Source organism: Vigna angularis, chromosome 4 (assembly GCF_016808095.1).
Source record: "Vigna angularis cultivar LongXiaoDou No.4 chromosome 4, ASM1680809v1, whole genome shotgun sequence".
Classification (NCBI taxonomy): Eukaryota; Viridiplantae; Streptophyta; class Magnoliopsida; order Fabales; family Fabaceae; genus Vigna; species Vigna angularis.
In genome coordinates, this window is record NC_068973.1 from 4,548,571 (window position 1) to 4,566,660 (window position 18,090).

An 18,090-nucleotide genomic window follows, 5' to 3' on the forward strand; every position below is an offset into this window, starting at 1 on the left:
AGGAGAGAGAAAAAGAATTAACGTCTGTTTATGTGGATTTAACGGAAGGGACTTGATTGAAGCAAATTTTATTACGTTTGGACGAAATTGACACTTTTAAACCAAGTTTGGACGTAATTGAAACTTTCTTAAAATTGTGGACTAACTTGACACGTTACAGCCAAACGGGAGACAAAACAAGCAATTAAACCAAAAAATTACTTCTCAAAGAGAAGGAATGACATCTTTTTTATAGAAAACTGTTTTCCGGTGTAATTAATTTATTAACTTAATTGATTAACTAAAGAAACAAATTATTTTTTAAGATTAATCAAAATTTATTATGGTATTTATGTAATGGATTAATAAGATAGTTTTTGTAACTTTTTTTTTAAATTTGATTCATTTAACACTCAAACTAAGTCTAATTGATTAAAACGAGAGATTAAATTAATTTTATAAATATTCTAACTTAGCTTTATAGTCAATCTAAACACATACACATATCCTATTAAGATATACCTATTTTAAACCATTCTTTTCATATCAACATCATAAAAAATAACAATTGGATTTTTTGATATAGTAATAATAATGTTTTTCAAAATAGTTTTGAATCATTGTTTATTTTTAAAATGAAATACACTTAAACATATCAGCTATATAATTTAAAGTAACATATAAGATAAACGTCTAATTATTATAATTGATGATAAAATTATTTTTACCATTTTTAAATTTGTCACCGTTGGAATCTAGGAAACTGCGTATTAATAAACCCAATCATTTCAGCTGGTACCTCATGTTGGTTTTGTAAAACGTAATGTTGATGCATCTTTTGGAGGCAACAATATTAATGCAGAAAATGGGTATGCCTTTTTTTTTTCTATCAGCAAATATATATATATATATATATATATATATATATATATATATATATATATATATATATATATATATATATATATATATAGATAAAACAAACGATACCAAATATAGTTTTATAGTCCATCAGTCATAATTGAAAATAATTAGATCTATTTCTCGTGTATAGTTACAGTATATTGGTTGCATAAAGTGGGAGAAATATAAGGCAAATCCATGTTCTTGCTACTATAACTATCTAATGCTAGTCTTACTTTTGTATAATATAACTTCATGTATTCAATTCTTTTATTAATTAATTGGCCTCAGTTTGTAAAGGAAAGTTTTTGGTAAGTATATAAAAGTTAAAGTAATTTATGAGTATATTAATTTTTTTTAGTTCATATATTTGATGGGAAAATGATAAAAGAATAATAACAAGTTCGGAACTTAGGTATTTACGTTCTATATATAGGATTAAGTTGGGAATCTCAACACTTTTTTATACCTTTGGATAGTATTTACGTTCTACTTATAGGATTAAAAAAATATAGCATATAAGTGACATTTTCATTCCAACAAGTAGTGAGTTTGTTTATACTTTGTTTTTTTAAGTTATATTTCAATAAAATAACCAAGTTTCTGATTAATTTTATATATTTGACTTATTTTTAAAATAATCAGTTTCCTGTTTTTGATTAAGTGAATTTTAAAAAAAAAAGTTATTTATTTTAGACGCAGTTAATTACTTTTAAGTTTAATGAAAGTTATCCTATATGAAAAATTAGATGCTAAATATAGATTAGGTGAAGAGTTTGCAATAGAAGGTAAAAATATTGATGATTGAAGAGAAAAAACGGTTTAAGAGTACAAGCCCAGTTGAGCAGGGACTCCTGTGCCATTGATCCATGCCCCTTGCAAGAAAGCCTCAACCGTGTACCTGGTAGCCTCATCCCTATCAATGACTTTGCGGTTAGGCCAGTTCACCCTAGCGCTGGTGCTGGCACCTACTCCATTGTTGTTGAACTCACCATAGTACAGCGTTTTGAGTGCAAAGTCCCCTTCCCATGGAAGCCACCCATCTGGGTGAATCAAGTCTTCTATTTGAGTCTCCATGATGATGGTTCTTGAGTACTCCTTCCAGGGCCTTCCGAGGTAGTTCCTCACCGTCCCCTTCAACGGGACCAAGTCATCAGCAGCTTTGATCACACACTTCTGCAGAACGAACCCAGTGTTTTCTTGCCTGTCTAGTCTCCCTTGTGCAGTCACTATGTTCTGCTGGTTTTCAAGGGGCTTTTTCACCATTATCGTGCAGTTTTGAAACACTGCTGATGCGTCCCCGAAGATGAAGTCGATGGTGCCGGTGATGGTGCAGTCGCGGTAGAACTGTCTGTGGGTTTGGGCGTAGAGAGTGTCTTGGTAACCATCAAAGACACAGTTAAAAAACATTGCTTGATCGGCTTGCACTCTTGCAGCCACTGCTTGATGCTTCTCTGCTCCTGCAGTGTTTCTGAATTGCATCTCTTTTCCCAAGAATCCATCTCCCAGTACCACTGCAATGTGCATGTCAAATTGTTGTTTAGCAACATAGCCTTCAAGAAATTCAAGGATTTTTGAGTTTTCTCTTACCGAATGATGCAGTTTGGAAAGTTCTGACTCCATCAACGAAATTTTTGTTCCCAGTAATGATACTCTTGTCACCTCCGTCACCATACATGGTTAGGTTTACCATTTTCCTTGTCACTGTCACGGTCTCATCGTAAATTCCAGCTTTAACATAAACCACGTACCTGCCATGCATTAAAAGTAAATGCTTTGCACGAGCATCCACAGATAACAGATATTTCCTTAAAATAATCGAAAGAGAAAAGATTGGTACCTTCCCTCGTATGGTGTCTGGATGGCAGCCAAGGCTTCAGAGATGGTTTTGAAGTCTCCGCTTCCATCTTGTGCGACGGTGACATTGGGTGTGGGTTTCTCATCTGATCCTTTGAACTCAGAAGGGCCAGCCCAAGCAGGGATAGGCAATGTTGGAAGTGGATCATCCAAGGAAGGCATTGGGACCGGAGCAGCACGAGGAGCGAAACCAGGAGCAGGAGCAGAACCTGCAGGGGCAACACCAGGAGCAGAAGCAGAAGAAGCAGAAGAACCGGAAGCAGAAGCAGGGGCAGGTGCATCTTTATCGTTGGTTTCCCATGGAAGGTGAATGTTCCCAGCTCCTTGGAAGATCGAAAAGAACGAAGCAAACTGCGACATAACGGCAAGGGCATTGCTCACAAGCTCCCTTGACTCGGCGAATAGCTTCGTGAAGTCTTCCCTCATCTTTCCTTCGGGAATCCCATCGATGCAGGTTTGCTCGTAGTTCATAACAGCGCTGAGCCAGTTGTTGATTTCTGAAGCTTTCGTGGAGAGTACTTTGGCATCGTTTTCTCCGACCTCGTCGATCGAACGTCTCAGCTCATCCTTGGCGTCATCGAACATCTCCTTGCAATCACTGTACGCGCCTTTCTCCTGTGCCGACGCGAACTCCATTTTCGTGGTTTCGTTGAAGGCTTTGTTCATCTCGTTCTCGGCAAGGATAAAGGAGACCTTGAGCAGGTCCTTGGGCTCCGTCAGCTTCGGGTCCTTCTCCAGAGCCTCACCGAGGGTTTTCTTGCATTTCTCTTTGTACTCCGCGGAGCTGCAGATCATTTCTACCAGCCTGGAGCTTTGGTCCACGTGTGGCCTCGCGGAGGCTTCTTGTATTGGGGTTGCGGTTTTTGTGGAGGAACCACCGGTTCTCTGGACAACCACGAATGTGGCGGCGCCAACCACGCATGCAAGAAGAACGGCGGAAACCACGCTGATTAAGATCTTCTTCCTGAGCTTGAGTCTGTTCTCGTTTCTTCGGCGCTCAGTGATTTGCTCGAAATCCTGGAAGGCCATTGTGGTTGGGTGGGTAGTTAGTGTCTAAGGCAGAGGGGACTCTGCCCTAGACTCAAGGGACAGTGGATATGGCGAAGGAGAAAAGAGAACCGTTTAGGGGGCGTTGCTTTATTGTTCGTTTCTTCCCCCTTTGCTTTCTTGCATCAGCTTCCCCGAATTTATACTCTTCCTGCATGCATGTACGTCGAGACCAGAGATTTTTTCGTTTTTCTCTTCTATTTTTGGAAGTTCTTCATATGGTTCATAGATTAATGCGGTGATGAGTCCGGCGAATTACTCTCTTCTGTTGCCACTTTCACCAGCTTTGCATGAAAATAGAACAACATGGTTACAACACAAAGAAAAGGTTATTTATAAACACCAAATAACACATATATTGTAAACCAAAATAAATTTATAGACATCTGCTTATATTTTACAATTTTCTCTAATTTGCTTTTCAATTTTATTTTTATTTTTATTCTGTATAGCGGTTCATAATTTTGGTTTTTTAATTTCTTTTTATATAATTTTGATCCTTTTAATCATTCATAGTTTGCTTAATTTTCAATTTTTTTTAAGAAAATTGAGTTAGTATCGAATTACATTTTGTAGACACAAATAGTTCAACATTCAAGAATTAAAATTGTGTAAAATTTTGACAACCAAATTACAAAAAATTAAGGTAAAATGAAAATCAGTAACCACAATTTTAAATTTTATGAGATATAAGAATCAAAATTAAAATTGAGTTGGTATTACATATATGAGAATAAAAAATTATAAATATTTATTACGTGTTAAATAAAGGTGCTATTTGTAATGAATAATTGTATAATAACTTTGTTAGTTTGGGCTTTATAATTCATTCTTCTTCCCAAGTCATTTTAAAGTATAAGGTTTGAAATAATGCTTATTAAAATTTGCATGTCTCAAAAGACATTAATATTTATCCTCTGAAACAAAAATTTATTTTTTAAATATTTTAAGTAAAATCGTGCTCAACACGAATATAGTGGTTTGTTGGTTTTATTTTTTATTGTATGTATGATTCCAATAACATTCTCTCCTAAGTTTGAAACAACGTCCGACGAAAATAATTAAAAAAAATAAAAAGTTTACACCCATAAATTTAAGCACGATTTTCAAAATAAATTTTAAAAATTTATAAATTAAAAGTGAGCTTATTAGTATGCCTATAATATATATTAAAATTGAAAAAAAAAATTGTAAACTTGTGCACACGACTTCAATCAAATAAGTCAACAAAATAAAAACAATTAATGAAAGGGTACTTTAATGGACGACTTCAAACCGGATTATTGGTTGAAGACAAAGTCTTGTTAAAATGATATCCATTTTTGTAAAATTGATAATGATTTTTTTTATTAAGTTGCTTACTGGTGAAGACGGATAAAGGATGTAACGGTGAAAAGCGTGGGAGGAGATGGAGGCGATTCAGAAACACAACCTTTCAGCATGCAGAATTGCTATGCCACTTTCACCAAAATTTGTGCTTGATCATCATGAGAACCCAAAGATTCATGTAGGTTTTGTGATCCAACAATGATATTTTCACCCATATGGGATAAGAAAAAATATGGATCAAAACATCATTGTAGATGGATGCATAACAAGTGTTTGATTTTGCTTAAACATGATTTTAGCTAATAATAATATACAAAACACCAAAATTAGAAGAAAAACTTAAACACTGTTTACCATTGTATCACGTCACACTATCACTTCTACCATTGTGCAAAGAAGAGAAGGAGAATGCTGAATAAGAAGAGAGAAAATGGAGAGAGAGAAAAAAAAACACATTCCAAAAGTTTTCCAAAATATGTTCTATGTCTTCCATTTTTTTTTATTTTGAAAGACATTTCCTAATATGGATATTTTGGAAAATCATTTTGAAAGAAATTTTATGAGTTTCTAAAAGTTCTTTTCAAAATTTCCATTATGACAAGTTTATTTTGAAATACATTCAGGAAATTTTATTCTGAAAATCATGTTCTAGAAATTTTGTTCCAGAAATTCCAGAAAACTTGTTTTTGAAAACTTTTGAAATATGTAATTGTAAAGTCACTTTTCCAAAAGGTAAAATGGTTATTTTGAAAGTATGAGATGGTGTGTACGAAGAAATTGAGGAGGTGCAACAATTGTAACTGTAGATATAATGTTTGTCCTGCAAACAAAAGGATACTAATTAATAATAAAGTGTCAGTATAAAGACAAATAGGCTTTGAAATGAAGATTTTATGGAATTTGTTGTAGATGAAAAAGAAAAAATCAGGAATAAAAAATAGAAAAACTTTCTTTTAACAACTTTCCATGACAATATTTTAACAATTGTCTAAGTGGCAGCTTTTCACTGCATTTAAAATATTTTTTAAACAAATATTTAAAATAAACTAATAAATTTTTTACATGTAATTAATATTAAAATGTTGTTAACTTTTAGTTTTTTAAATAGTTATTGACTGACTTTTTGACATGCGGTGGTGCTTGATTCGCAATTTTAAGTGCGGTTAAAGCTCCACTATCTCTAATAACTTTAGGAAAATCTATCCTTGAAGTTAACTATATGAAAAGAAGAAGATCTACAACTGTTGCACTAGAAGAACTTAAAAACAAAGAACTTAAAAACAAATGAAGTTGGTGACGAGGGAGAGGAGAGGAGTGCGGGAGGAAAAAAAATGTGAGCTTGAAATGAAATGCGACGAGGAGAGACAAGGAGAGGCAAGGAGGAGGAAGGGAGGAAGGAGTGTAAGGTTTACAAAATAATCTGAAATGCGTAAGGCTGATCTCAGTTGAAAAGGGATGGAGGGCTTCTTCAATTTAATCATTAAATGGGTCAGTTTTTTTAAATTAAAATATTGTTTCTGAAAAAGGTAGAATTATAAATAAAAAAAGAAATAAGGTGGTGAGGTGTAGAGAGAACCTCTCTTAAAAATATCAAATCTCCGATAACTTGAAAGTAATGTTAAGAATACACTAACTTTATACTAAAACTAGACATAAAATAAGTGATAAAAGTTGAGATGAAATAATAAAAACATAAAATAAGTGATAAGACCTGATGATCTTTGAGCAACAATATTTCTCCAAATGTAAGATGATTTTTCAATAACTCTTTCTTCAAAACATAGCTTATAAAACTTTCACAAGTATTGATAAAGAGAGTTCTAAAACAATTGTATAATGCCTGCCTTTTAAAACAAGTTTGAAAAAGTATTCTTGTTGTAGACTAAGATAATAAATTATATTTAATTACAATAAATTATTATGTAAGCTCTATGTAGCACATATACTACTAATACAGACACGAAGACACTAAAAACAATATGAACATGGACATTGTGACATATGTATATAGTTTCTAGGACACAATATTAATGACAATAATGCTGAAATGAATCCAAACTATCTAAAGTCCAAAAAAGTGAAAAGGATCTACTTCAATTATAATATTTCATTCACTTTTTTTATTATCATAATTGGAAAAGATTATTTGAGATTCATCTAAGACAAATTATAAACTTAAAAAGCTTATATGCTGGGAAAATATGATGGCAAAATAAATAAAATTATTGTAATAATACATATGCAATCTAAATATCTTGATTGCATAAAATATGCTCCTTATTTTCATAAATATAATATAAACTTGCACACTAAGTTTGAGTTCCTAAAGCATCATGGCATATCCTTACTAATATTGTGTTGAAGGTAGACATTTTAAAATGATCCAAAACAACGTTTTTTTTTTTAAATTGCACACTTCACCGGTGAATGTAATACGTGTGTCACACTATATGATACGTATCAAACATAGAAACACAACATTGATGAAGCGTGTCCAAGCATCATAGTATAACTCATACACTATTTTAAAATAAGATAATCAACTATGTTCATGTCTAATAATTATATGTGAGACTTAACGTTTCAAAATTACCACAACACAGTCGATTAATAGACTATTTAGAAACCAAGATAAAATCAAGATTTGACTCAACAAATATAATCAATTATAAACTTATATTAATGATTACTATACTAAAAGAAAAATAGAAAACCATTTTTCTAAATTAACTCAATATTACATTAAGAATTGATAATTTGTTTTACAATTAACATTTTATATCAAATTGAAAACACAATGATTATCAAATACAATTAGTAACAAGCTATACGGACACACAAACACAATACGAACATAGACAATGCGACATATATAATTTACAACAACAAAATTGTATGCCGTGTCATTTTATTGACCTTACCATTATCTTAAAATGTTGGATAAAATTGTTTTTTTTTCTCATAAATGAAAAAAAAAAGTAGTATACACTGGTCCTTTTCTTCCCATATTTTTAAAAGTTTTTTTCATTTTTTTCTAAATGTGTTTATTGATTTCCATTTTGTAAAATAAAACTATTATTTCCAAAATTGATTAGTGCTTAATGAATATATGTTGTCAATTCCCCCCAATAATCTCATTCTTTTATCATTTCTTCTGCATAAGCCTTTTGGCACTCAACATAATGGTATCTGTTTAAAATAGTCTTTATCTAATTGAAGATATTTGAATATAATGAGGAGAGAAGGTAATGTATACAAAAGATTTCAATGAGTTTAACAACTTCATACTTCAATTTCTAAATAATAAGCGAACCCAGTAAATAACAGTTTCACACAGGCCATGAGGCAGAGGAAAGTAACAATCATAAGAAACTTAACCATTAACAAAATAACACTATTAAAATTTGCTCAGAGCCCGTTATCATAAGGTATAAAAGTAGTATCAAGCCAATCATCTCCACTGATGAACTGCGAAACTGTGAAATTATATGCATCATCATAATCCATCAAATGGTAGCCTAACCATTGAACACGACTATCTGTGGTGGAACCGAGTCCATAGTTGTCGTATTCTCCATAGTACAATGTGTCCGATCTTTTGTTATCATTATTCCATTCTATCCAACCCTTTGGGTCAATGAAGTCATCAATGAAGGACTCAAGGTAAACGGTGCGAGAATAGTTCCCCCATGGCCTCCCAAGGTAGCTCTTGAAACTGCTAGAGTTGGAATACAGATCAGAGGTAGCTATGATTGAGCAGTTCTGGATTGAGATGCCGGTGTCCTCATCAGGGCTTTCTCTGGATTGTGCAGTGATAACAGTGAACTGCCAAGGCAAGGGCTTTCTGGATATGATGTTACAATCTTGTAGAATCACAATTGCATTTCCAAATATGAAATCTATGGTCCCAGAAATGTCACACTCTCTGTAAAATTGTCTAAAGGAGTGAACATATAAAGTGTCTTGGTAGCCATTAATTGCACACCTGTAAAATGCCGTGAAGTCTGCATTTACCCTCAAGGCCACTGCTTGGTCCTTCTCTGGCCCTGCACTGTTCTCAATTGCAATATCACGAGCAATAAAACCATCACCAGAAACCGCTGGAAAATACACCACAACATTGTCATGTGATTCCCATTTTAGTCACATTAAATAGGGAAAAACTATGGTATAGTTTAATTTAAAATGGTTTCTACCAATCTCAATTAAACACTCAACTTTTGTTTTATCTAATCTAGTGATACTTTATCCTAAATTAACTTTCAAAAATTATGACTCATTAATATGTTTATTGTGTCACTTCTCTACTTCGTGCCAAGAGGTAACCAGTGCATGAGAAGTCATTAATTGCAGAAAAATCACAAACGGGTAGAAAGGGTTCACCTAGAGTTGCAGAGCTGAAAGTGGTCCAGTCATCACCAACGCTTCTGTTACCAGTTATGACAGTGACATCACTTCCATCGCCTCTCAGCACAATGTTGGTCTTATTGCTTGGGATTTCCACGTTTTCCTCATAAATCCCTTCTTTGACATAGATCACTGTCCTATCCATGCTGTTATTTGGAGCAAAGTTGATGGCTTCAGTGATGGTGCTAAAGTCCCCACTTCCATCTGCAGACACAACTAGCACTTCATTTGGGTTATACTCTTCCATATCTTTAAAAGTTCCTTGCTTTCGGCTCGATAACCACTTTGGAGCATTCATCAAAGGGTGGTCATTCTTCTGGTCACCGGGAGTCCCCGTCTCAGGCTTCGGTAGCATAGAAAGAGAGTTACTGACATGCTTGTAAGTGTTGATCACAGATTTCACCAGAGCTGGCTTCATGGTGCCAGAAGCAGAATCTAGGCCTTCCAAGCATGTGTTCTTGTTGGTGACAGCTGCACTGAGGTAGGCTCTTGCATCAACTATGCTCATGGAATTGGAGGAACGGATCCCTGATAGTGATCTTTTCAAAGAAACCAATGTGGATTGGTGGAGTTCTCGGCAGTCCTGAATTGCTCCTCTTTGCTTCTCTATGATGTTTGAGTGTCCAACATTGTGGAAGATATTGGTGAGCTTTGTGGTTTCAGATATTGCTACTTGCAGGGACTGAAGGAGGTAGCTGTTAATGTTCGGACTTATGTTTATTGAGATGCATGGCTTCAATGAATTGAAACAAACTTCTGGATATGGGGTGGTTATGCAGAAAGATCTTAAGGAAGAGAGATTGGACTGATGTGTTGTGGAAGCATAGGAGTTGACAGCCAAAGTGTGTGAGTAGAAGCTTGCAAGGAGAAGAAAGAAGAGTTTATGAGATGAATGAGCCATGAAAAATAAGGAGAAAGTGATGGAAAGATGAAGATGATGAATAAGGAAAAAGTAAAAGAGAGATGAAAGTGTTTGATATATTTGATCACTTAAATAAGGAAAAAAGTGATGGGGACACTGATTAGAATCTAAATAACACAAGTTTTGAACTAATGCATTATTGGAAATTTTGTGAATTGTGACTAGATAACAATAAATAAAATCAGTAATAAATTGATAAATTTTGTGATAATATTAAAATATATTTAAGGATAAAATGGAAGTGATTATATTTAAAATTTATTTGACATATACAATTTATTTTGAATTTCTTTAATTTTAGAAATTAACGTGAACGTGCTTGTGGGTGACCGTGAGTGATGGAATGATATATGGCAATCCGGGAAGCTGCTTCGAAGACTGGATCACCCCACTAGCTGGGTTTGCACTGAACTTTTTAAAAATAGAACAAAATTAAAACATTCAAAAGTAACAAATCAAAATTGAAAAAAATATTATAATAGCGTAATTAAAAATATGTTTTATGTATATGTGCAGATCAATTTTTAATTGAAATCTATCATATTGGTTTTCGAAAGTTAATGAATTTTTAATCGAATTTTCAAAAGTCAATTAAAAATTTGATGGATTTTAAAATTCGTAAAATCTTTAACTAATTTTCAAATACCCCATATTGTTCGGGTAACAATTCTCAAAACTTAATTCTTTATTTTGTATAGTACTCTTGTAAGGTTTCATTTTTCTTTCAATTATTTAAATAATTTTATTATTTAAAAATAATCAAATTATTAATAACTGTACCAGTCAAGAAATAACTTCTCACGGTCTCTTTAAGATCAAACAATTCCATAGAACTAGTAGTCTAGGAAGTTTTCTTCTTTTCTTTATTAGCATTTGATGACAGTTGTCTTCTAAAACACCATTAATGTGGTAACCACCGTATAATTTCCGTTGTTACTTTGTGTGTTATCATTGTAATTTTTGCCAAAATTTGCATTGCTTGTAAATCAGGTTTATCTCATGTTGTTTGGGTTGGACCATGAGTTTAGAAAGTGTGAAGAGAGGAAAAAGAAGGGGTAGGTGTAGTCAATGCGGACACTAGTGCAGAATTGACCTTTAATGTCACCCCGTAATGTTGGAACACAAAATAACCAACGTAAAATATTGACCGGTGGTATTTTTGTAAATAAGTGGGCATATAGACGTCGGTTAGAAGGGTCCCCGACGTCTATAATATTTAGACGTCGAAGCCCCACCTAACCGACATCTATATGCCTGACAGGAAGGTGAAAAGTCATTTTTTTCCACCTTAGAGACATCCAATCCCGCCACCCCGACGCCTATATTCGATTATACACGTCAGTGTCCCTTATAACGGACGTGTATATGTTTGACAGGTAGATGAAAAGTTATTTTGTTCTGCCATACAGACGTCGGATCCCGCCATCCGACGTCTAAGGGTAGGTAAAAAGTTGTTTTGGACGTCATATTAGTGAGGAACCCGACGTCGGTTCCCTGGGTGCCCGACGTCTTGTTTGCTGTTAAATTAGACATCGAACCCGTAGTTAGGAGCATTTCATCGTCTTTCTTCTCGCCTTTTCTCTCCGCGTATTGCATTTCCGAGTGGGTTTTTGTCTCTTTTGAACCGTTTAAACGTACTTTTATTCCGATTAAATTAGTCTTTGATTGATTATCTTCCATTTGAATCGATTAAAATGAGTTTTTTTTGTGTTTTGGTGCAATTTTTCTCGTGTCTTTGGGTAGCGTAGTACCACATTCTCCTTTTGCTAGTTTCCCCGTAAGAAAAACTTGCGTCTTTTGGATGTCTTATAGCGTTTCAACCCAAAACCGAACTTCGGTCCTTGCCTAGTCCTTAAGTCATTGTTCGTTTTCATTGTCGGTTGGAATGGAACTAGACAATGACCAAGATTCGGTTTTCGGTTGAAATGTCATAAGAGATCCAAAAGACGCAACCTTTTCAATGACGAAACTAGCAAAGGAAGAAGATGTTACTACGCTACCCAAAGAAACGAATAAACATCGGTTAATACAATATTCGATGTCTATGTAGTCTTTTTAGACGTCAGTTAATGCATAAACCGACATCTATAAAGATGTTGGATTTCATAAACTAACGTCACCTATAAATATGTCTGTTTTGAAGCAGAAAATACCTTTGTGACATTAATTAATAAATTGCACGTTTACGAGATAAAGAAACCGAACATAGCGTAAAATATAAATAATCATTTGCACGATTTGACCAATAAAAAAAGGGTTTGTCTTTTTGTGTATTATAAATTTAGATATAAGCTTGTGAATATAAGAATAAGTTAAAAGAATGAAGAATAAAGTTATAAGAATAAATATATCCATTGTATATATAAAATTTATACTGAAGGAGTATGATTTCATATAAAATTGTAAAATCATTTCTCAATAAGTAGAGCTAAGAGAGAAAGATGTATAAATTATTGTAAATCTTCTTAAACGTGTTGAATGTACTAATAAAGTAACTCCGTTCCCCCTTCCATGAATATCATATGAATCCTGATTTATGATTTAATTTAACATAAGGTAAAATCTTAAGACAAACAAAATATAAGTTGAGACATATAACTCCATCATTCTTGCCTTAATTCTCGATGGTTTGTTTCAGGTGTTATATTTGTTTAACATCCATAGCACAAAGGGCTTGTTTTCTCCATCGGCGTATTGATTATGCATATGTGCTCCTATTTTCCACAGAAAAAAACAAGTCGCTTTGAGGTGTAAAAGATTCGATATTATCTGTATAATTACAAACCACACCAGCCAATTTGCTTAACTTTACGATGACAAGGACTGATTCCACTCTGCTATCTGATTAATGATATATATAAAAAGAATAAATATAAACTTCATTAATAAGATACAGAGAACATGAAATATATATTGACTTGATGTAATTTTTACATGTTAAAAAAATAAAAGTAAAGTCTTCTTATAAATTTAGAATGACCGTTTCATTTTAAAATTAAAAAAGAAAAATATGATCAAGAGTAATAGTTTATAAATTTTTCTTCTGATTTTCTCTTTGATAAAATTTATAAAAAAGTTTTTTTCATGTTTTCATTGGTTATTATACAAGGGTGTTACTTCAGTCTCCCTTGAAAAATAAGAATTTGGGTGTCCATCTAGGTGTATCCAACAAAACATGTCAAATATGTGAGAAATATGTTATATTCAACCGTCACGCATGGATATAGTGAAATTCATTACTATTTTTTTTAAGGAAAATCAACAAGAGTTATTTCCACTTTGATTAGGGCATGACTTATATTAGGATGATAAAATGTCCTCGTCTATTGACTTATTTCACAGAGCAGGAAAGAAGATGTTTTTATAATGTATTTATGGAGATTTACCATTACTCCTCTCAATTGCTGGATTGCATTTGGTTTCAAAGCAAGCTTCGATCTTTTTAATTAATAGAAGGATTGGCGTATGATTCATGAATGAAAAATAGGCTATACACATTAGGTAATGAAAAAAATAAGAATCAAAGCTTAGTGGTGTATTTGATTGTTAGTTCGGGAAAACCATTGTTTACTGTGGTAAGGTCATGTCACGAAGGCTGGGTTTAGGAATTTGAATTTTCGATGGGTTTTGGTTCCTCAAATAACCAAACCTTACAAGCGAAGATTCCTTTTTACAATCGAAACATTTTTTTTTTATATAACTTTTTATTGTTTTGAATTTCGAGTTTGGAAACAATCGAAGTCTAATATCAAAATTTATGGGTCTAATATCAAAATTTATGCTTCGGACAGAAGAAAAAAAGAAACTTAGTAAGATATTTTATCTTAAATATTATATTTATTACATAAAATATCTAAGATATTTATAAAGTCATTAACCACATTTTTAGGTAAGGTGGTTATTTCTTATTTTGCTTATAAATACAGTAACAGGGCCAATGTCCAGGTACGTTCTCTTTATGCTCTAGAGACCCTAAATATTATTTCAGAGCAGTATCCAATTACTCTCTTGAGAGCTGAAGCTCCATAACTCACATCTGACTTGAGCGTCGGAGTATCTTTGCAGGTACCTCCCCTCCTTTGGCGAGTATGAACAACAATAATTGGATAAGAGCAAGCGTCCCAGACAGCCAGGAGCAACAAAGACACACCCCGGACAACATGTATACCGAAACATTTTGGCGCCCACCGTGGGGCCGAGTGTCATCTCACAAAAACCGCAAGAGGAGCACTCGACCTCGATGAATCACTTTTTCGGAAAGAGCTACTTCCTCAAATCGCTGCATTGCCGCGAACACCTCTGCGAAGTCGCGCCGGTAAGTACCTTAATTCAGAGGTATCATCAAAAAGGGGAATGTAAAAGATCTACTGGGAGCGAAAAACACTTGTACCTTTTTGTCCCATCGAAGTGCAACGGTGAATCCATTTCCATGAAATCGTGAACGCACATCGAATCTCTCTTGTCGTTATGTTTGACGACATCGTTCCTTGCTTATCCACTCAATAACACTCTTCCATTTCTTGTATCGTCCCTACTGGACGAAAGATTTTCCATGAGTGCGTCCAATAAATGGAAAGCAATGCCACCGCACCACCACCAGCAGCCTCTCTGCACTCGCACGCGCCAGATCAAAACCACAAACCCTAAACTCCCAAATCAAGGACAAGCCCTTTCGGCGCCTCCAGGTCTGCCGCATTGTCAGACCCATTCTCCACGTCTTCCGCAAGACTCGCTCCATCCACGCCTCATTCGGTTCTGCCTCCACATGATCGGCCATTTCACCTAACGGACGTGCGGCTTCAAGCGTCCAGCAATCAGCCTCGCCAAACGTTCTGCCTTTCGGCTACGAGGACGCTCGAACAATCGACCTCACGTACCACACGAACGTTCAAGGAGTCGAACGCTCGACAATCCCTGTGGACGAGCGTTCAAGTAATCGACCGCGCGTCCTCGACCTTTGGACTCGAACGCTCGACAACGCCTATGGACGAGCGTTCAAGCAATCAGCCGTTCGTCCTCGCCCTTTGGACTCGAACGCTCGACAATGCCTGTGGACGAGCGTTCAAGCAATCAGCCGTTCGTCCTCGCCCTTTGGACTCGAACGCTCGACAATGCCTGTGGAAGAGCGTTCAAGCAATCAACCGTTCGTCCTCGCCCTTTGGACTCGAACGCTCGACAATGACTGTGGACGAGCGTTCAAGCAATCAGCCGTTCGTCCTCGCCCTTTGGACTCGAACGCTCGACACTTAATGTGGACGAGCGTTCAAGCAATCAGCCGTTCGTCCTCGACCCTCGGATTCGAATGCTCGACAATGCTTGTGGACGAGCGTTCAAGAAATCAGTCGTTCGTCCTCGATTCGAACGCCCGACAACGCCTGTGGACGAGCGTTCAAGCAATCAGCAGTTCGTCCTCGCCTTCGGATTCGACCGCTCGACACTTAGTGTGGACGAGCGTTCAAACAAGTTCAAACAAAAGACCGTTCGTCCTCGCCTTCTGGTTACGACCGCTACACGTTCCAACGTCCGTCCCTTCGACACCATTAATGTTGGCCACCCCTCTCAACGACATTCGGACGCTTGGGCTCAACCGCTCGACCATCCGTCTCATCGACGTTCGGCAGATTGGCATGAACCGTTAGGCCTTTCTTATTGACGTTCGGCCTTTACTATTCAGCCCTTAGCGTTCGGTCATGCATGATCTCAACACTCAATCGTTGGGCCATTCGGTCTCACCGCCCTTCGACAATTTGCAGCATCAATCGTCCAGCCTGCGTCCTTAATAACGTTCGTTCTCAAAATCAGCATGAAGCTTTTCAGCATTCATTCTAACGGTCGTTCGGCCTAAAGCGTTCGGCACTTCACTCACATTGACGTTCGGTCTCTAGCGCTCGACCTAGAACGTTCGGCATCTTGGCTTCAACCGTTCGGGCAAGAGCTTCATTAACGTTCGACAATTCCCGCAGGAAGCGTTCGGTCATTCGGACTCACTGGCGTCCAGCATTCGGCCTAATGGACGTTCGGCCACCAGGTTTGCAACTTGACCAAACGGTCTCACCTATATGCTTAATATTATTTCTTACAGTGCAGATAAGCATATCTTGTACGTAAAAGCAGACACCTGAGAGTCGTTCATCCTGAAGCACTCCTAGACCCGGTTGATGTTCGCCCTAGAACACCCAGGTGCATTGAATAAAGGGATACCCTCCCGCTGGTAGATGTTCGCCCTAGAACACCCATGTGCATTGAACAAAGGGACATACTCCCACTGGTAGATGTTCGCCCTAGAACACCCAGACCATCAAACCTAGGGGACCATCCTCTAGCCTAGCTTATGTTCGCCCAAGAACATAAAATTTTCAAAGATTCTGTCGTTCGACATCGAAAGCGTTGGTCGTTCGGCCTCAGCGCTCAACCATCAATGTCAACGAGCGTCCACACATCGCTCAACAATTCATTTCAACGAGCGTTCAAGAACCATTCGTCAATCCATGTCAACGACCGTCCAAACGTCGCTCGACGATCCATTTCAACGAGCGTTACAAAGCCGTTCGACAATCCATGCGGACGAGCGTTTAACATTCGGCCGTTCGGCCTCAAAGATGTTCGACCTTTGCTTTCAACCGCTCGACAATCTCTGTACGAGCGTTCAAGCAGTCGGCCGTTCGGCCTCAAAGATATTTGACCTTTACTTTCAACCGCTCGACAATCTCTGTACGAGCGTTCAAACAGTCGGTCGTTTCGGCCTCGCCTTTTGGTTTCAACCCCTCGACAATCACTGTGTCGAGCGTTAAAACAGTCGACCGTTCGGCCTCCTTTTGATTTCAACCGCTCGACAATTCCTGTGTACGAGCGTTCAAGTATTGTGTACAAGCATTCAAGTATTCGGCCGTTCGACGCCATTAATGTTGTCCATTCGGCCTCATATACGTTCGTCCGCTTGGCTTCAATCATTCGGCCTCACATGCCACTCGACCTCTACCGTCCGTGGCCTCAAGCATTCAGCTTCTATGACCCTAGGTTATACAGCCTCTACCGCTCGGTCCTCCTTGGTTCACGCTCTCTAATACAGCGAATGCAACCTCCATCAAACTCATAAGTCCTATAGTTACCACGTCCGTAAAACGGAACAGTTAACTCGGACTTGGGGGGCATGTTATGTAGTAAGATATTTTATCTTAAATATTATATTTATTACATAAAATATCTAAGATATTTATAAAGCCACTAACCACATTTTTAGGTAAGGTGGTTATTTCTTATTTTGCTTATAAATACAGTAACAGGGCCAAGGTCCAGGTACGTTCTCTTTATGTCTAGAGACCCTAAATATTATTTCAGAGCAGTATCCAATTACTCTCTTGAGAGCTGAAGCTCCATAACTCACATCTGACTTGAGCGTCGGAGTATCTTTGCAGGTACCTCCCCCTCCTTTGGCGAGTATGAACAACAACAATCGGATAAGAGCAAGCGTCCCAGACAGCTAGGAGCAACAAAGACACACCGGACAACATGTATACCGAAACACTTCTTTTTATCTCTTCTTAATATATTTTTTGTTTGAATATTAAAATACAATATCAAGAATAATTGGTTTCAAAATGGTTTGCAGCAGACCTTTTAAAATGAAAACTTGATAATTTTATTAT

At 36.3% G+C, this 18,090-nt stretch overlaps 2 protein-coding genes across 2 annotated transcripts; both read right to left on the reverse strand.

The window, feature by feature from the left end:
• Positions 1-1,660: 1,660 nt before the first annotated feature.
• Positions 1,661-3,885, reverse strand: LOC108330159 (putative pectinesterase/pectinesterase inhibitor 45). The gene is made up of 3 exons (XM_017564669.2): positions 2,723-3,885; positions 2,473-2,633; positions 1,661-2,396 (listed from the first exon to the last, which is right to left on the reverse strand). Exons 1-3 carry the CDS (start codon positions 3,766-3,768, stop codon positions 1,705-1,707), a joined length of 1,899 nt encoding a protein of 632 aa, XP_017420158.1. The 5' UTR covers positions 3,769-3,885; the 3' UTR covers positions 1,661-1,704.
• A 4,571-nt stretch (positions 3,886-8,456) lies between these two features.
• On the reverse strand, positions 8,457-10,456 carry LOC108331128 (probable pectinesterase/pectinesterase inhibitor 12). Its single transcript, XM_017565759.2, has 2 exons — positions 9,499-10,456; positions 8,457-9,215 (listed from the first exon to the last, which is right to left on the reverse strand). Exons 1-2 carry the CDS (start codon positions 10,421-10,423, stop codon positions 8,524-8,526), a joined length of 1,617 nt encoding a protein of 538 aa, XP_017421248.2. The 5' UTR covers positions 10,424-10,456; the 3' UTR covers positions 8,457-8,523.
• Between the last annotated feature and the right edge of the window lie 7,634 nt (positions 10,457-18,090).